The following is a 21321-nucleotide window of genomic DNA, read 5'->3' as shown; positions in this document are numbered from 1 at the left end:
ACTGCAAAAAAAGGAAATCTTGTTTCTTAGTTTGCACCTGACATTTTTAAAGCCTAATTAGGAGAAAGCCAGCTGGATATTCTACATGATCTTTCTTTCTTTCTTTTCTTTCTTTCTTTCTTTCTTTCTTTCTTTCTTTCTTTCTTTCTTTTTTCTCTTTCTTTCTTTCTTTCTTTCCTTCTTTCTTTCTTTCTTTAATGTGAATACTTACAAATAGTACTATCTTGATAATCTGTGCTGAGGTAAATTCTGGTATCGTATGTTCAGTGGTGTGACAAAGCTAAAACTACTAATTTATTATGCACTATTTATGTGATTTTTTTTCCACAATGGAAGCAATATTTGGGGAAGGGCTTCAGAAAAAAAATTCCACAAAACATAACTCTACTGTGCAGGAAAGAACACAATTCAATAAAGAGACATAGCACCTCTGTATACCTTGTATGAAGTCACTAGAGTACAAAGTTTTAAAAACTAGTTCTAATGGATGGTTGTATTTAGAACAGGATAGATGTTGAAATAAGCAAGTAGACAAATTCAAAAGAGCAAAGGAGAAAGCAAGTGGAAGATAAGATTATGAGGATTATTATTATTGGGCTGAGTAGGAGAGCAAATCCCCAGTTGAGTTCAGGAAGGTACTGGTTTCAGGGTCTTGGATTTCAGAAGATAACTGTAGGTCCTAAGATATAACTAGATATCTTAAGATACATCAGCAGTTTTCCCAATATCAAAAAAAGTACTTTATACAATGGAACCATACAATCGTACCACAGTAATTAGTTGTAAGCATTTTATAGCTAACACATGTGATTTCTACTATTCCTTTTCTCTAGGCTTGGCTAGGATTTCAAGGGAAGAGATATTCAGTTTAACTTATCTAAAAACCCTGTGTCTAAAAATAAGTAAATATTTAGTAAAAATATTTACTAAAATAAGTAAATAAATAAATACTCTGGGTCAATACTTGGCTGTTTAAAATCTTTCCAAAATATATTTTCCTGCTTTAATAAAATAATAATACCTGTACTTTCTGAAATTCCTTTTAAGTCTCAAGGACTTCACCTGGTACTTTCAGAATTTACAAGAACAAGAACAAAACAACAAGAAGAACAAAAAATTGAGTATTATTATCTCCCTTTTTCTAAACAAGAAAATTATGTCCAAATACATTATGGTTGCTTATGTAAAGCCTGTAAGAAAAAACAGAGAATTTTAATTCTCATGAGTCTGGTTCCAGAACCTTCTCACACCTTGTCTTGTGTGGACCCTCATTTCCAGAAGTTTATCTTCTACTGAGATGGATATATGGTCCATGTGACAAAGAAACAAGGCACGTAGAATTTCTAAAAGGAAGAGCCACTTCCAGTTGGAGTGAAAGAGATGAAGGAAGGCTGCGTGGAGGAGAATTTCAATTTATCCATGAAGCTAGGGTTCAGGTAGGCAGACAAGGCAGAGGCAACAACCCGAGGAATGACTTAGAGACAGGGCAGTTGTGGTCATTCATGGAAACTGGCCAAGGCTTTCCAAGTTGTGTTTTGCTCCAGTGCATGGTGTTCAGTTTCATCTGTATCCATGTGAAGAGACACCTGGCATGGAAACCCCTCCAGCTTGTCGGCCTCTCGATGCATCTTCTTCTGTGCAGGTTGCTGCTGACACACATTGGGCTGGAGCTGTAGGTCAGATAGAGTGGAAGCTGGATGACAGGTGAGGAGCCTAGCTGTACCACCTCTAAGCTCCACAAGAAACTGCCCAAAGCAAAGGAAAAAGAAAGTCATGGGTTCCCACATCAATACCACTTTACCCACTCTGCTACCACACCACCAGCAACAAGAAAGGAAAAGGCCCATTTTCAGCAAAGTGTGAAAGTACCACTAGCTGTGGAGCAGACAGAGCACTCCAGAGGCCCCTAAAACCCTTGACCAAGGAATGGGAGAGGTAAGGTAGGCCACCTTCCCATCATGCACCAGATCTTGCAAAATTCACATAAAGCAGAAGCTTTTCAAAAGGCAAAAGACAACTCTATGCTTTTGTAAAGTAAGTACAGAAATTCAAATCATTCTCCATAAGAGAAACAATCATGGGGAAAGGAAGCAGGAAGTAGAGCAATAATATCAAGTGATCTATATATTACTGAATCTTTTCATGGTTTATTGAACCATGATGGTAACAAGCATTAGGGTTTTTTGAGGAGAAAGTTAGAGTAAGTCAGGAGAGTAATGAACAGTACATCTTCACACCCAGCTGACATTCATCTAAGACTCTTTAAAGAACTGTGAAGTGTAAAATGGTGCAGATTCATCTGTCTTCCTTTACCTGTGGCAATGATCAACTTGGGCATTCTGTCAAGAATATTAAACTTAAAAATGAGCCACAGTGAGAAACACTATGCTGCTGAGACCAGGCAATATGTCTGCAAAGTGAGTGATCGTTCTTGTAAATTGAACACTTGCCAACCAGGGAGCAATCTTTGAAAATAGATCAGAGAGTCAACCCATCAGTTTGTCTGACTTCAGTAACAGAAAAACAGATTGAGAGTCTCATTAAGCTGAAGCTACAAAGCTCTTTCTAAGTCCAGGCCCCTACATGCGGTGGAATCTTCTTAACATTACAGTGACAGCGAGGGCTCCAGAGACAGTGTTCCAAGACCAGATTTAATTGTGAAACTTTGACCTATTGAGAGTAGGTTATATACCAGGCACTGTCATGGGAAATTGATGTGCATTCTTACATTTAAGCCTCATGATGACATGGAAATAAGATATATTTTTCTCATTTTACTAAAAAGACTCAGAGAAACTAACCTACCCATGGATAGTCAGCTAGAAACAAGGGGAGCCAGAACAAAATTGCTGTACCTCCTGAGACTACTCTCTTGACTGCTATGAAACATCAGTGCCAGTGCTAATAAGATTCTTTTTAGGGTTGGTGGGAGAATAAGCCAGATTTTTCAGGACAGCTCCAAGTTGCTCTCAAAGTAACCACCTTTAAATAGAACAGGGGTTCCTTACAGGAGGAACAGGGGCTTCCTCGATACAAACAAATCCCTCAGCTTTGGGCTCCAAACCCTCCAACAAATGCATGGACTTTCACCCACATGCTTTGTTCTGGTTATATTTGCACACAATTTACCTTTCAGAATCTAAAGAAGATAAGTATTTTTATGGCATCCCTATTTAATGGATATTTAATCTGACACAAGTTTAGTGATTTAAATGCTTTCATATTTTTGCTCCAGTTTTACAAAACCACTTTTCATTATTTTCTTTCTCTAGCAAAAATAGCTATTTCCCTGTGTGATTAAATGAGACCAGGCAAGGGAAAAGTTCTTAGTTAAAAGTAAAATGTGTTGAAACTAACTAGAGAGAAACTCCACCTCCAATGAGGGTCTAGGTCCAAACTTTAAATTCCTTTCTTTAGGAAATAACCCCTATATGGTCTAACTTTTCCATAAATCCATGGCCTTCATGAAATCTACCATTAATTGAATGTATATCTCACAATGTGGCTTTGTGTGTGTGTGTGTGTGTGTCGCTGGGGATTGAACTCAGGCCCTTGGCATGCAAGGCAAACACTCTACCAACTGAGCTATATCCCCAGCCCACAATGTGGCTTTTCACTAGAATTGCGTGTAAATAAAAAACAAGGTGACAAAATTTTGATTATTATTTTAATTTTGCAGCACTTTTGAATCATTTTTCTTTGAAGGGATCATTGCAAATACACAGGTTAAGTAAAAAATGTTAAGGTCTTGCCAATAATTGAATACTCTCCAAAATGTGCCCCAGATTTCTGGTTTTTTTCCATGATGGGACTCATTAATAAAGAAAAATTATCTTTCCTGAAAATGGACTATTGTGATCTGTAGGGTGGCTGCACATTAATGAAGCACTAAACCATAAAATCCATTTTCATGTCACACAACTGTCACATGAGAAGGAGAATTAAGAGGAAGCAACTGGCATTTTTTAAGTACACACAGGAGTTGAGTAAAGGGAGTCTCAAAGGCATACTTGTTTTTAAGTTGAAATTTTCATAGACTTGCTAAATAAATGTCAGCTAGAAATGGATCCACATGGACAATTGAAAACAATTGCTGAATGTAAATATACCATAATTTTGGGTCAAACCAAAAAGTATAGCTAGCCATGTTAATGGAAGTTCTTTCTCCTGTCCATTCTGTTACTGAATCACATACACAATACTTGTAGCACCTCTTGCTGACATGTTAGTCTTTGCCTTATTGTAATATGTTCCTGAATACTAACATGGCAGTTAAGAAACTTGGAGGAGGCAAGAGAGAGACTCCTCAAACATATTAGAACAAATAGTGAATGCAGATCAGTGAGCAAATACATGCATTTTACTGGGGGCTGGGGTTGTGGCTCAGCAGTAGAGCACTCGCCTAGCACATGTGGGGCATTGGGTTCGATCCTCAGCAACACATAAAAATAGAGTAAAGGTATTATGTCCAACTACAACTAAAACAAAGCAAATATTTAAAAAAAAACAGCATCAGGAAATTCAAGAAGGAGGTTTGGAAGAATTAAATGAACACTATTTTTGAAAGTCTGTTTAGCATAAGAGTTAAGTATTTGGACTTGGTGTCATGTAGACCTTGGGTTTTTAATTCTGGCCTCACAAAAGCATAACCTTGTATGATTTGTTTAAAACCTTCTTAGATGAGTCTTCATCTGTAAAATGCAGATATTTGGACCAACTTTTAGATTTTCTACATGTGTTAACTTTCAAATACCTATATTGCCAGGTGCACATATATTGGTATATGCCTGTAATCTTAATAACTTTGGGAGGCTGAAGGCAGGAGGATTACAATTTCAAGGCAAGCAACTTATCAAGACCCCATCTCAAAGTAAAATAAAAAAGGTCTGGTGATGGAGCTCAGTGGTATAACACTTGCCTAGCCAGGGCCAGGTCCTGGACTCAATCCCTAGTACCGGGAAGGAAGAAAAAAAAGCATACAAAAATAATCTTAAATAGGGGCTGGGGATGTGGCTCAAGCGGTAGCGCGCTTGCCTGGCATGCGTGCGGCCCAGGTTCGATCCTCAGCACCACATACAAACAAAGATGTTGTGTCCGCTGAAAACTAAAAAATAAATATTAAAAAATNAAGGAAGGAAGGAAGGAAGGAAGGAAGGAAGGAAGGAAGGAAGGAAGGGAGGAGATGGGATGTAGCTCAGTGGTAAAACATCCCTGGGTTCAATCCCCAGTACCAAATAAATGAATATACAAATAAACAAATATGAAATTTTCTTTTGCTTAAAAGGCTGGCTATTTCCTTTACTATACAACTTGTAGCTTTAATTTTAAGATCATATAAATCAATTTTAGGCTATGCCAGTCTATACCACTAGAAGAGAGAATCACCATAAATGGTGTTCCATCTAACTCATATGCCCTTTGGAACCAGCCCTTCCCAATATCTTGGCTACACCATGATAATAAGTTGTAAATATGTAATAAGGCAGTATCTTTAAAACCAAGAAAACCGGCTCATTATCAATTAACAAAACTTGCAAGCACTCTTTTTTATTTGCATTTTAAATTTGTTTGGGTTGCTTAGTTATTTATAGCACTCACTATCCCAAAGAAAGCTAGAGCCAACACTTCTCCATGTTTTCAAGTATTTTTTCTGTTTGGCAGGTTGGTTACTGGAATGATATGGACAAATTAGTCTTGATTCAGGATGTCCCTACTCTTGGCAATGACACAGCAGCCATTGAGAACAGAACAGTGGTTGTGACCACAATCATGGTAAGTTTTGGTGTATGCTTTGTGGTGTTCCGTTTTGTCCACAGGCAATATTAACTCCCCAACTAAAGTGAACAGGGAGGGCAGAAACTGAATCTTAGTGATGATGGGAGTGTTCTGACCCACCAAAATCTATTGAATAGGTTTGTCCTGAGCTTTGAGTCTTTTCTGTACTGTTATTTGTGTTATCTTTTGTTGCATTTATTGTTTTTGCAAAAGTGCTCGGATGTTAAAAAAAAAATGAGACTGTCAAAATCTAGTTGGAAATGTATGAAGTGTTGAGACCCAAACACCAAACAGTGAACATGCAAAAGGCCAACTTCCAATCATAAAGATATCTGGGAGTAAACACCATATTATTATCGTCATTATGTTTCTTTAACATCAATGTAATAATAGTTAATAGTGTTTAAAATTATAATTTTTCAGGTAGTTTAATCATTGGATAATGATTTACATTGTCTGTTTATAACAGTAAAGATGTAAATGTAGAGATTTTAATGGGCATGTTTTATACAACGAATGTTTTAGTAATTGATTTTGTTTTGCATTTATTCTTAATGTGAAAAGAGTTTTTTGCACTGATTATTTTTCTCATTGTCTAGTGAGAAATACACATATGAACTATTGGACTTCTAGGAATTAAGAAAAATGTGATTGCTTCATTTGCTCACGTCATGAAATGAAAAAATACTCTAAATTTTAAGGCTATACTTTCCAAGAGATTCTTATGAAATTATCTTTTAAATAATAGAATATGTTATGTACTTTTCTTTTCTAAAGTCAAACATGCTCATTAGAATCGATGGTGGTGAAAGGAGATCAACAATCAGTGACATTTCCTATCTAAAGCTATAACGTCTTCAGCTTACTGTCTCTTCAGGCAAAATATATCATCAATTATTTATGGAATCCCTACTCTAATAAAATGGAAGTGTTTTATATAATTTAGTTTATAGCTTACAGAATTTTAATTTTTAGCTTTAGGTTTTTAGTAATGTCACGCTTTTTCTAAAACTGACATTGAGGTCAAAGCATGAAAATTCCATAGAGAAGCGTTTACATGTTTCAATTAGCTACATCTGTGTTGGATCACCAGTTAGCAATTTAATGTAATCTGACAAACCCTGATTGGAAATTTATGATTTTAGTATACAAACCAACCAACTGCAGTGTTTATGTATACCTTCTAATTTAATTGTGTAATATTTGCATGGGACTTGAAAAGCAATATATATTTATATTTCTTTTCCAAAAAAAAAAAAAGACACAGTAATGGAAAGTCATACTTCAGTACAGTCCTCCTCTTTTCAGCCTCTGATGAAGAATCCTATTTTAAGAAATTGATCAAGAAAGAAAAGAGTTCCACGCTGTTCGACCATTCCTAACTAAGGCTCCAGTCTTGTTCTACTGTGTAATAATTTAAGCTTATTTTTCATGTGGGAATCTTCTTGGATGACCAACTCTGGACTACCAGAAAACAATTTAAAAAAAAAATTGTCTGTGACTTTTCTGAAAAAGAAAAGAAGAATAAATCCTCATCTTCCCCAAGAAAATATATGTCAAAAAAGAAATTACTTAGTGATATGACATATCAGTTCCCATCTCATGAAATGAGGTCCTTGTATACAAATGATGGAACGATACCACTCCTATTTCCAAGGGTAGATTTTCTAAAAGTAAAAATCTCTGAATTCCTGTGCTTGTTTTCTGAATATATGCAATTGTTTTCTTTAGAGATTTTTGAGAATTTTGCTTGTTTTTTTTGTGAAATGAAATGTATTATTGTGCATTATAGATACAATGTAGAGAATCTCCTTTCCATCCCTTTTATTAAAAGGGTTGGATATAAAATTCTTAAACACAAAATATTGGATTAATTTTGCAAGCATGGCTAGTTTTCAGGAAGCATGCTCTCAAAAAATTAGTAAAAGTCACTGAAAATCCAGTTGTTTTCTCTCTATATGAAGAATATTCTGTAAAATTATCTGTGGTTTGACAATGATGCCATCATTATTTTTGCTATCGAATAGTGTAATACTAGTATCTATCTTTTTTGTATGAATTGTAATCTTCATATAAATAATACCTCTGGTATTTGCAACTGAATAATCTTTCAGTAATTCAAAAATACATACTAGAATTCTTTCCCTGGAAGTGTTCTTTTTATTTGCTTTTGTTGAAAATGGTAGCCCAGTACTTACGACAACTCTATCACCTCATTCATTTTGAAAGAAATATGATTCCATGTAGATTAATATTTATAACTGCATGTAATACTTCCCCAAGTTCAACTGAAAATACCCAATACAGATGAGTTCGCTGGTCATTGTAATATGTACAATACAGATCTCTAGATACAGAAGTCTGAGAATGAGCACTGGAAATCATCCATTTTGATCAAAATTGATATGATATTGCTGTTTTTACATTTGTCTTTTCTTCGTGTATGCTGTTATTTATATGTTGATACACTGTAATGATATATGCTATTGTTAAATAAAACTGATTGAGAAATTCCCAATATTCATTTACAAATATTTATTTAGCGTCTGCTGTGTGCTAGGCACAGTTATAGACCCCGGGGATATGTCAGAAAACAAACGGACAAAAATCTTGCACTCGGTGGAATTTATATCCTAGTAAGAAAAAGCAGATAAGAAACATAATCCACGATTATTATAGCTCTCATTCCTAAACAAAATGTGGTGTCACTTTTTATACTGCTGAAATTTTATTTTTCTTACAACAGTGTTATATATCTATAATGTGATCTTCATTTTAATGATGAGTTTATTTTACTTGAATATAACCATACTGAATATAGTATAGCTAAATCTAAATAGAAAATAAAATTGACACTATCATAATTTTTTATCTTTAAGTCTCATTAACTAGAAGTTTTATAAAATCTGTAGTATTATTGAACTGATGATGATACTGATTTAACTTTTTGCCTTCAAAGTAATCATTTATATAACAACCTAAGGAGGTCAAATCCAAATCTGTGCCACATTAAAAAAAAGAAGAAGAAAAGAAAAGAAAAAAAAGGAAATGTAGAATATCCAACTGTGTTTCTCCTAATTAAGCTTTAAAAATGTCAAGTAACTGATGTGATTCTGCAATCTGTATATGGGGTAAAAATGGGAGCTCATAACCCACTTGAATCAAAGTGTGAAATATGATATATCAAGAACTATGTAATGTTTTGAACAACCAACAATAAAAAATTTTTTTAAAAAATAAATAAATAAATAAATAAATAAAAACCAAAAAAAAAAAAGTCAAGTGCAAACTAAGATAAATACCAACATTTATTATGGAAATCGTTTTAATAAACTGACAATCACTAACAAATAATTCATATAAAATAATTTCTAAGAAAGTATTGTTCCATAGAGCACAGTACTTGATAATAAATAAGGAAGGTTACACTGTTTGGAAGGAAGAAGTTATATTTCACTCTCTGATCCTTCCATTGTGATTCAAAATTGAACACTTGGGGCTCAATAGGATTGATTTGCAGAGATACTTCACAAGTTCCTCTTAAGGGTATTCTAGAATTCTTTTTTTTGTTGTTGTTATATTGAAAAGATTTGGTATTTTGTTCACCCCTAGTAACCCTAAAACATTGTAATAAATTTCCCCAGGATAGTGTGTTCTGAGAGAAACATGCTGACAACTCCTCATATTAGTGATGAGACGAATAGGGTTGGGAGTGTTGAGGATTTGCTTGCTACTCATATGGATTTGTCATGCAGGGAAAGCAAAATGAGCCACACTCAAAGAAACTGGGTAGAGTTGAGCAACATGGTAGACTTTGTGCAAGAAAAGCCTAGTTTTTCTCTCTTTGTTCTTCCCACCTCCTGGAGGGTGGTCATCTTGTTTCTTTTAAGCTATATGCATCATTCATTCTGAATCCCAGTCATTATTTATGGTCCTAGTTATGCAAAACATCTAGCTCAATTCACAATCAACATCTTCAATAAGCTGAAGATTTTTCTAGCCTTGGCTGGTGTGTTTGGCGGGAAAACAAAGACCTGCAGCACTTCCACCCCCCTCCAAAAATAAAATTAAAAAAAAAATGAAAGAAGATACTAAGTATTTCACTGATATATACATATGCCTTATTCAAAAGGGACAACCTAGCACTTGTCAGTTTTTACCTCCCTTTTTGAAGAACTAAATCAGAAGTTCTACTATAATTACTTTGCAATGAAATTCTTATTTAGGAAGTACTGATTTATTGAGTGCCTTCTATATGGCAGACACCATGAGGAGAAATGAAAGGTTTACATAGTTTTCTCAAAAGACAATATAAAATAAACAACTTCATTTGCTAAAAATACAGAAATAGTTTTCTTTATTCTCGTTGCCTCTCTTGTTAAATCATATGAAATCTTAGTTGCACATCTTTTAATGGGTACGATAATAAATTTAAAATTTTCCAGATATTTCAAAATGTATGCCTAACTCCCACATTGGTTACTTGTTAGTTCTATTTCAGAACAATGCTTAAATTCCCTCAGTCTTTTAACTTTTCCATCTGCAAAAAAGAAATGCCTACTTTAAAATGTCAATATAAAATGTTGATGAAAGAACATAATTAACCCATCATACTTGATACAGAGTAAGCACTAAATAAGCAAGAACTATTATCATTCTTAGTACTAAATTTCATTATTGCTCCTCACCCATTTACACTCCTTTACCCTTATTACAAAGAATTTAGAGTAATTTGATTAGAAGAGGGGGATATTTTATTATTTTATTTATTTTTATATTCCTAGGTCCCAGCAAATTGCCTGGCATACAATGGGTGTCTAATAAATATCTGATTAAATAATAAATGTGCTGTTTTAATTAAGCAAAATTTTCACTATGTAGTAAAAAGACACTTTAGTAAAGTTGATTATTTGCTAGCCAGGAAAACTTCTATACAATATATGTACTTGAATGTAAAATATTTTACAAATATGTGCTCTTGCTTTTTTCTGCATTATCTTTCATATTTTGATTAGGTTATTATAAAAAAAGAAAACAAAAGAGTAGGCTTATAATAACTAAGATTTTATACCATATTTTAGAAATTGAAATGCTTTGTAGCAATTCACCAATCTCTATAATCACACTCATAATTTAGAAAATGCTTTAAATTTCAGAATATTTTCTGTAAGCTAATAATTTTCATTTTGAAGAAGAGAGAGTGCTTTAATTTTATAGGTGGATAAACTTTCTTTACCCAATTCCAGTTAGAATATTCATCAAATTCAAAGAATTAGGAGACCTCTGGGTCACTTGATAATGCCTATCAGGGTAGTATTTAATAAAATAGTATGAACAATTTCCCACTGTGTAATTATTTAGGGCATCTCTATGAGAAAATATCATGTAATTCACACATTTTATTATTTTTAAAATGGGCTTCAACATTTGCAAAGTACTTATAAGCAAATTCAGAATTAGTGTAGGACTACTATTTTATATAAAATAAATTGCCTTCTAATCCAGAGCTCAGTTTCCTTGACTGTGAATTTTCTAGGGAAAAAAGATTCTTAGGAACAATTAAAGTTATAATAAAATTTTATAAAATACAAATGCATTATATCAATAAATCTGTGGCCAAAAGTGGTCAGTCCTTATCTGCATATGATTAAAAAAGCTGAAGTGTGGGCTGAGGCTGGGGGTCAGCAGTAGCACACTTGCCTGGCATGTGTGAGGCACTGGGTTCGATTCTCAGCACCACATATAAATAAATAAAATAAAGGTCTATCAACAACTAAAAAAATATTTTAAAAAAAAAGCTGAAGTGTGACAGATCCCTATCTCATGTTCACCAGGCCTTAGGTGGCATTTGCAAAAACAAAATGCCTTTTGCTAACATGTCTCTTTAGTTAGGGCCTTTAAATGCTTCAGTTTAGGAGTATGTGTTTTAACTGAAACCTGTCCCATAATTATTAGCCACTGGTAAACTTCCACGTTGTAAGGATGCTCCTATTTTCTAACTCATTCATAAAACTAAATAGAAATACCACTTGAAGTGTGTGTTCATCACAGCTGAAGGAAAATTATTAACTTTCAATAGGAACATATTTCATAATAGACTTAAAATGCATAGAGCACATGCATTTAAAGCCAAAATACTGGACAACTTTAGGAAAGTAAATTTAATGCAAATAACTAACTATGTAAAATTTTTTAAATTACTGATTTATTTCTACTTTGTGTATGACAAATGCCTGCTCTGAGAAAGATTATCTTACTAATTATTAGAAATCAAAGACAAATTATATAGGCCTCTTTCTAAAGGAAGTCACAGCTAAATATAGCTTTAAAAAAGTACAGAAGAATATTAAGACACATGACTTTGAATGAAGCTGACTACTCAATAGTCTCAAATTTCATGAGATATTTTGGGAATATAATTTCATTGCCAAAGAAGATAACTTAAGCTGCTCTATAGAGAATTAATAATGGACTTTTTTTTTATTACAGTCACAGTACTGGATATGTAATAATAATTCTGTGGAAAACTATTTTAAAGATTTACTTTTATTATCCAATGTAAAGCAATTTAATATAATCCTAAGCATATTTATGTATTCATCTGTTTTATTTATTAATTTCTGACCACTCAAAATCACATGTGTAACAGTGCTGAATATACTATTTATGTCAAATTCTGAAAATTATGTAAAGGCAAATTACATAAAGGTTTTCAAATGTTTTTATAATTTCTCCTTTACAGTTTCGCTTCTCTCATTATAGGAATCCCCCTATGTTATGTACAAGAAAAATCACGAAATGTTTGAAGGAAATGACAAGTATGAAGGATACTGTGTAGATTTGGCATCTGAAATTGCAAAACATATTGGTATCAAGTATAAAATTGCCATTGTCCCTGATGGAAAATATGGAGCAAGGGATGCAGACACAAAAATCTGGAATGGGATGGTAGGAGAACTTGTTTACGGGGTAAGCAAATCAATTTATTGAAGAATTTACTTACATGGCCTGAAATTACTTTTCACTTGGGCACATATCAATTTTTAAATGTCTATTACTATTTTATTAAGTTTAGAGTGATGTTTCAAGAGGCATAATGTTATTCAATAATTTCCCCATTTCAGTAAAAATGTGATTTCCAAATTATTAAACTGATGTTTGATAGCTTCAAAATCAGAAAAAAAAGGGGGGTAGGAATTCAGGGAAAAAAACAAAAGCATTTGCTTCAGGATCTGTCTTGAGGATACCCTTAAGCTTGAGACTGGTATACTAGAGAACCTTAGACCTACAAAGCAAATCCATTCAAAGTCTGTCATTTGATAATTACAAGAGCAGACTTCCTTCAATGGTATAAAGTTGGTCATTATTTTACCTAGTTATTTGTATCCTTGTTGTTTGTAATTACTCATTAGTAGCTTTAAAGTAACTGATGAAGCAATCACTACACTGCTTTAGTTTCTATAAAATATTCATCAACCATGCAAGATTCTCCCAGTTTTGCAGAAACACAGTATATTTAAACTTTATATAATGCCATCTTTTTTTCACACTAGTATACAGAGCAAAATACAAAAGCTAGAATTTTTCCTGAAGTGAGCTTCCCACAAAGTGCACCATTCCCTTCCCTGGAGTGTGTCAGACATCTAGTGTATATATTGATAGCTGAGGGCAAACATAGCGCTGACATTCGTGCCTGAATGAACAAGATCAGGATCATTCGCTTTGGCTACCACTGCAGTGTCAAAATCAAACTGGCAGTTATCAAATGCTAGTGGTGCTATGATATTTCAAAAGTCCAGAATCCAAAACTGTAGCTTACAGTCAGCTCTATTCATTCAGTAATCAATAAAAGTAACATACACTTGAAATATATTCTGAAATTTTATAAGAGCCAATTCATAATTCACAGATCTCATTTTCAAAGTATACTCTATCTGATTAATCCTCATAAGACTCCTTTGAAATGAAAAATGATACAGTGTGTAAAAAGAGTAAAGATAGAAATATTTAGAACATTACTGAAGTCTACAGAGGGACTCACTTTTCCAACCAGAACTGCAATTCAATAGTTTCACGATTCTGTATCCTGCTTTTCAGACCATGAAGCAATGACCATTTTCTGTACAGCACAGTACAGTAGGTACAACCTCAGCAGAAAGAGGAAATTGTTTGACATTATAAAGCAATCAGTTTTATATCCATGAGAAAAGAACTGCTGACTGCTTAAGTGGCCCTAAATGAGGGAGAAAATGCAGTTTACAAAAAGCAAGACACATTTTACCACAGGATTCCTGGACAGTTCATATTGAGTTTTAAGTTCCAGGGAAAATGGACTCCTAACATAAACATTCTTTGGTTAATATTTTAAACTTTTGTTACAGTAAGCAACTTTTAGACAAGGACCTTATCCAAGTTGCCAAAACTACAGTGTGGTATCCTTTATTTGAATTACTTGTGATCAGAAGGCTTTTAAAATTTTTATTTCTTTCAGATTTAGGGATATTCACATACACATAATGAGATACCTGGAGACACAAATCTGAAACACAAAATTAATTTATGGTTCATATAAACCTATACTCATAGCTTGAGGGTAATTTCATGAAATATTTTAAAATAATGTTATGCATGAAACAGAGTTTCTATATGTGAAACCATATGTTGACTCTAACCTATCACATGAGGACAGATATAGAATTTTGCATTTGTGGTATTATGTTGGCAATCAAAAAAATTTTGGATTTTAGAGCATTTCAGACTACAGATTTTCAGATTAGGGATGTTCAACATGGGCAGTAAATCAATTCCTTCAGAAAACACTACTGAGTATTTTATCTAAAAAAAAAAAAATCATACTTGGATTACTAATTAACTGTGGATCCACTAGCTAACTGAGTTACTTTCTAGGGCATTTGTTACACATCTATCCTATAATGTTCCCCCAGCCACTGAGCATCACAGGACCACCTCTTGGCAAGTGTTTTGACCAAATTTTATTGGGGGGCAATTGTTTAAATAATGAAAACAAATGATATGAAGATAATAGCATAATTAACAGCAAAAAACACATCAGTAATACATGTCACATTAACAAAAAGTTCCAAAGCCATGCAGTTCTTAGAGAGAGAAAAGTTTAACATAATAGGTATTAATAATGTCATCCTATTTTTTCAGCTAACCTGTGTTTGAAGACCTCAATCTTTGCCACTTGAGTTGCCCGCAGTTGTCCCAAAAGGAATCTTTTTTCCTTGTCTCTTCAACTTTCCACAGGTGTTATACTTTCTTTTCTGGTGTCTACAAAATCCTTCTTTGCTTCTCAGATTTCTTTTTTCTTTTTTACTGCTAACACAAACATGATTATCCACTTTACAGAGTTCCAGGTAAAACTCAATCTTTTCTCTTTTTCTAGACAAAGGCTGTTAGACTGCTGAATTATTTACTTTGAATCAATTTTTTTTCACTTGCTCTTTTCCAACTTTGCTACTATAACTGTATGAACAGATTTCTTGCTTGTGAACACACATCTGAGACACAACACCCCACCACACAGAGGCCCAGGAGCTCAGAGCTTCTCTTACATTTTTAGATCCTGCCTGTATATCAAGTTCACTCATATTTCCTGTGATGTGCTGCTGCCCTAGGGTGCCTTCTACTGGGCCCTGCCATACTGTGTGTGTGTGAATATATATATATATATATATATATATATATATATATATGTGTGTGTGTGTGTGTGTGTGTGTGTGTGTGTATTTAATCTAAGGAAATATTTCTCAAAACACAAACTATGGACCACTAGCATCACAGTTACCTATGGCATGTAAATGTTGTTCTATTTTACTACTGCATGAAAATGTTGATTCATGAGCCTCACCCCTCTCTCATCCAGAGATGTTCAAGAATACAAATCTTCCCAACTACTGAAAGAGACATATTACATACTATCTTTTGGGCATCACCGAGAGGTCATAGGACAAGGCAGACAAACATCCCCAATGTTATTAGAGAAAGCCTATTTATGTCTTCTTAACTGGTCTTTTTCAGAACTCCCATAAATCTCAGGCTTCAAAAATATGTCCTTTATTGGAATTTGTTCTCACCACCTTCATCCAGTGTTCACCTTCAGTTGCATCTATTTTTGTATGCTGAAAACACCTTAATTTCTGTTTACATTTCTTTTGTTTTAAGGTTTCTTGTGCCGCCAGTGATAATGTGTAAATTAAAACATTATAGAAGATGCTACATAGAACAAAGTATGTTTAAAGTGACATTTCACATCAGTGAATGGATGCAAACATTATTCTTTCATTCCTTTTGGGACAGCAGAACAACCAATTGGAAAATTAGTAATTCTGTAACATTTCATCATGGAATATACCAAAATAAATTATAAACTTACTATAAATACTAGAAAAAATAATATTGATATGAGAAAGATTTTTCTAAAGTATGAAACAAAGGCTGCTAACCCAAAAAGATAATTTTATGTAGCTACAACGAATTTAAAACATATATATTGTGGAAAAACACCATTAAGTTGTGAAAACAAAACAATATATAGAAACATATATGGAAAATAAAAGTTAACATTTTATCAATTTAAAACCACTTATAGCTGGGTGTGGTGACACACACAGGCCTGTAATCCCAGCAACTTGAGAGGCTAAGGCAGGAGGATCACAAGTTCAAAGCCCAGCCTCAGCAACTTAGTGATACCTTGTCTCAAAATAAAAAATAAAAAGGACTGGTACTTGGGCTGGGGTTGTGGCTCAGCGGTAGAGCACTTGACTAGCATCACAAAAATAAATAAATAAATAAATAAATAAATAAATAAATAAATAAAATAAAGGTATTGTGTCCAACTACAATGAAAAGAAATAGTTTTAAAAAAGGACTGGTGCTGTGCCTCCATGGTTATGCACCCCTGGCTCAATCATCAGTACTACAAAAACAAAGAATAAAACCACTCTTAAATTGGAAAGTAAAAATCAATACTCTATATGAAAAAAATGGGGCCAGATTCTGATAGTTAATGAATAAAAGAGGTGAAAGTAGCCATTTTTTATTAAAAAATCCAAATCAGAACAATGAAATTTAATTTTTCACAAAGAAAACAGATAATGATAAATAAGATTAAAGAACAACAAGAGATGTTCAAGGCTATGTGTGCTTTTCACATAGTGCTGGTGCCAGTAGAAATCTGCATTGTTTTTCTGAAGAAAAGTAAAGTAAAATATATCATGAGCATTAAAAAGGTCATTGTTGTTTAGACTAACAATTTCCTATGGAAACTGGATTGGTTTTTTGTTCATTTGTTTGCTTTGGGGTTTTGCAGTACTGGGAACTGAATTCAGGGCTTGGCAAGTGCTTTACTGCTGTGCTACCCCTCAAACCATAGAAATTTATTTTAAATAGTAAGATGTATGTGAGGATTTGCCTTTAAACATATCTGCAGTCACTGTTTTAAATTACATAAAAGTAAATAAATAAATAAATAAATAAATTCCATGATATGAGTGTTTGAATAAAATTTTATATTTTCATTTAATAAAATATTTGCAAGCATTAAAACTTATTTATAATTTGGAAGCTGAAGTGGGAAAGTGTTAGTCATATTCTTTGGAAAGAGAAAAGAAATTATAAAGCATAATGTTCTGTAGTATCAAATATTTTAAAAAAGAAAAAAATATTTGTAGAGCAAAGTCTAGTAAGGTATATTGTAAGATAAAAAAAGAGTGATAGGAATAAGATAATTTTCTAATTTTCTATCTGTTTTTATATACTAATTTTTATAGCCAGTTCATATGTTACTTGTTTAAGAAAAATTACATATATCTTACTATAGAAAAAGTGATAGCTTCCCTTAATATTCTGGCTCTTGCAAATTGTGAGCATTTGTGATGAGATTGAAGTTCAATCCCACATGAAGATATATATGGCCAGTTCCTGGTCTCCCAGCAGAGAGCATCACTACAAGTGCCTTACCCAGCCTCACATCCCACTGGCTTTTGTATGGAACTGAGGTCACTGCATCAAACCAGGAGCTTGGAATGTACAGGAGTTAATGTAAGAGTAGCAGCCTATAAGTAGCAGCTTGTGTCTGGCTGTTTCTGACTCTATTTTTATGTCAGATATTTTCTTTTTAAAAGAAGTAATCAAAATTGCTTTTCAGCTAGATCATGTAACAGCTTGTTTTTTACACCATATTTCACATAGTTTGATTTTAGAGGGGGCAGGATTTAATTTTGTTTGATTATTTTATTTTATTGATTTTAGAGGCAGCTTGGGCCCCAGAGCTGCCATAATGTGTGAAACCCTCAGGCTGAGTCTTAGTCCCATCATCTACAAGACAACAATAAACACAAGACTGTTGGGAAGACTAAATGAGCAGTTTAAAACATTTAAATGAGCATCAGATACACAATCTCTTAATAAATGCCATTATTAATGGTTTTAATATATAATACAATAAACCCAATAAGGTAAACAGGCAAAAAAAAAATGTCCTCATTTTAGAGACACAGAAACAGGCTCAAAATTTTGTTCAGAATCACAGAACTCTGAAAAGGAAGTTGGTGTCTTATGATCATAATATCTGAGAATTGAAACTTTGTTCCAAAATTATTTTTTTAATTGGAAGTAGAAAATAAAGTATGTGAATAGCAAGAAATAAATGCCAGTTTCCAGATTTTTGTGCATGCTCTTAATTGGAAAATATTGTCAAACAATGGGTTTTCTTTTTATCATACAAACACAGACTTTATGACTGGTTTTCTCAGAGTTGGTAAGAAATAAGAACAGACTATTTGAAATTTGCAATTCATAAACTTAAGGGCTGGCCACGGAATGAATCAGTGGCAACATTCCAAGTGCAACAGAAAAGGCAGCAGCATAGCACATTCCTGGCCAAGAATTCCGAAATTCAGCCATACGGAAAGACTATTACTTCTCTAATGCTGCACTGTCCCAGTTCTTTAAAGACTAATAGCAGTAACTGGAGTTCAAGTTACTTTTGCTTATTTACTCTTTCTGTTTCTCATCCTTTTATCTAACTGCCAGCACCAATTAAAATGTTTCATGGAATTTAAGTAATATCTTATGGAAACAAATTACTATTGATGTTTATTCCTATATCTAGGATCATTTGTTGTTGATACTAAAAAAAGAAGAAAGAAAGAAATTAGAATGAGTGCATGACTAGTTACCTTTGAATGAATCACCCCAGAGCTGATTGCTTATGAAATTCATTAACCTGTATGTTTCCATGTGTCTTTTCTCTTATAGAAAGCAGAGATTGCTATTGCCCCTCTGACAATCACTTTGGTACGAGAGGAGGTCATTGACTTCTCTAAGCCCTTCATGAGTTTGGGTATATCTATCATGATCAAAAAGCCTCAGAAATCTAAACCAGGAGTGTTTTCCTTCTTGGATCCTCTGGCCTATGAGATTTGGATGTGCATAGTCTTTGCCTACATTGGTGTCAGCGTGGTCTTGTTCCTAGTTAGTAGATTTAGTCCGTATGAGTGGCACACAGAAGAGCCAGAGGATGGAAAAGAAGGACCCAGCGACCAGCCTCCCAATGAGTTTGGCATCTTTAACAGCCTCTGGTTTTCCCTGGGTGCTTTCATGCAGCAAGGATGTGACATCTCACCCAGGTTAGTTTCAAAACTCACATTCTCCACTAATTTCCAAGTAATTCCAAATGTTGTACGGAGTATCTCTCTGAGTTCTTTTCCTGGCTGCACAGCATTATTTGAAATTCAGGGAAAAAAATTCAATTCCCAAATTAATATAAATATATTCATAGATCAAGTTTACCAATAGAAAAGTAACTATGAAACGTGTAAGAACTCTTGAAAATCATTTTGTATCAATATTTCACTCACTCTTTTGACAGAAGGAAACTGAAATAGAACTCCTTTTCATTGTGTATCCTTTTCAAAAACAAATGTTGCTTTTACTGTTCATCATTAAAAAATTAATGTTGCACTTGATATTCAACCCCACTAGTTTAATGGAAATTTCTGCCATAGAGTTTCCTAAAATTTCAGTCAATATGGTTTGTACCAGAGATTGTTTTACATAACAACACATAAATAAGCTCAGCAGTAGGAGAAAAAACAACCATTTAGGCACAGGACTATGGTACCCTTCCTTTTTCTAACATTTAGACATTTCTCAGTTACTGTGTTCACCAAAAACAAAGCTTGTGAATTTAATTGACTGTTTACTAGCACTATACACATACACAGAGAGACAGAAAGAAATAGGGAAATACATTCTTTTATATAAATTTCTCAAAAAAGCATTTTAACCACAATGTAATTGGTATTCCTAAGACCCAGGAAAACTATAAATGCTTAATTTCTAGTAACATAGAAATCTAAATTAGTAACTTTCAATTAATGAAAAGAGAAAGAATTAAAGTAAATCAAGTAGTGTGTTTTTAAAAAGACAAGGTAAAGCAAACATTAAGTTAAAACCAGTAAAATATATATATATACATATACATATATATATATATATATATATATATATACATACATATACATATACATATNAGCTATATATATATATATATATATATATATATATATATATATATAAATATAAATATATATATATACACACATACATACACACACACACACACACACACACACATAGTGAAGTCAACCCAAGGGTGTTTTACTATTGAGTTACATCCCCAGTCCCTTTTATTTTTAATTTTGAGACAGGGTCTCTTAAGTCACCTAGGATGGCTTCAAACTTACAATCCTCATGCCTCACCCTCCCAGTTGCTGGGATGACAGGCATGCACAGTTGGTGCCCAGCAACATTTTTATAATCACAAGTAATAAGGGAGCACTTTAAAGTTACCAATTCCATGGAAAATATGAAACGGTACTTCACATTTCATGTTTAACATGAAACATGTTTAAAAACTGTTTTCCACAAGAATTTTAAATAGTTTACTGATCCCCATGAGTGAAATCAATTGTGTATATTCCCTGGATTTCTGGTTCATCCCATTTTAACTTTTCCTCTGCATTCACAATCACCTATACATCCTTGATAACCAGAGAAAAGGTGAAGGGAGAAAATGTTCATACAAGTATGGAAAGATATTTTAGGACATGGCTTATCCTCCACTTGGCTCAGAATTGGAATGCCAAATGAAAAGCTATCCTCAACTATGATCATCAATTTGAGACCAATTCTAGACTCTCCTCTGGTCTAGCCTCACCTTAGCCTGTGTTCCATCCGTCCTTGCCAGGCTCTGATGGAAGGTAAACACAAGGTCTGTATCTATGACTTTATCAAATCTAAGATCCCATCATTGTCCAGATGTATTGCTGTTTTATGTACCATTAAGAGAGTAACAACATTACCAAATAAACTATGATACTATATTTTCTCTCATCAACCTTAGCCTAATTTCAGAAGTGATAAAATTTAAGGGACACAGGGTATTAGTGGGTTTATGCATGTATTTCTCTTCTTTATTTAAAGGAACTCCATTAATTCCACTTTTCTGTCAATGAA

At 33.6% G+C, this 21321-nt stretch overlaps 1 protein-coding gene across 8 annotated transcripts in view; it reads left to right on the top strand.

Annotated features, from left to right (window-relative positions):
• Positions 1–21321, top strand: part of Gria4 (glutamate ionotropic receptor AMPA type subunit 4) — a 344863-nt gene that overhangs the window by 279433 nt on the left and 44109 nt on the right. For 7 of the 8 annotated variants that reach the window (XM_048795827.1, XM_048795822.1, XM_015489929.2 and 4 more), the window contains 3 exons: positions 5662–5772; positions 12538–12744; positions 19060–19430. In XM_048795827.1, the coding sequence (XP_048651784.1) occupies positions 5662–5772; positions 12538–12744; positions 19060–19430 (689 nt within the window). Of the gene's footprint in view, positions 1–5661; positions 5773–7083; positions 8296–12537; positions 12745–19059; positions 19431–21321 lie in introns of those variants that run through there. The other variant, XM_015489930.2, reaches the window with a different exon arrangement.

The sequence above is a fragment of the Marmota marmota genome, unplaced genomic scaffold (assembly GCF_001458135.2).
Source record: "Marmota marmota marmota unplaced genomic scaffold, marMar, whole genome shotgun sequence".
Lineage (NCBI taxonomy): Eukaryota > Metazoa > Chordata > Mammalia > Rodentia > Sciuridae > Marmota > Marmota marmota.
This window is presented reverse-complemented; position numbering and strand designations above follow the sequence as displayed.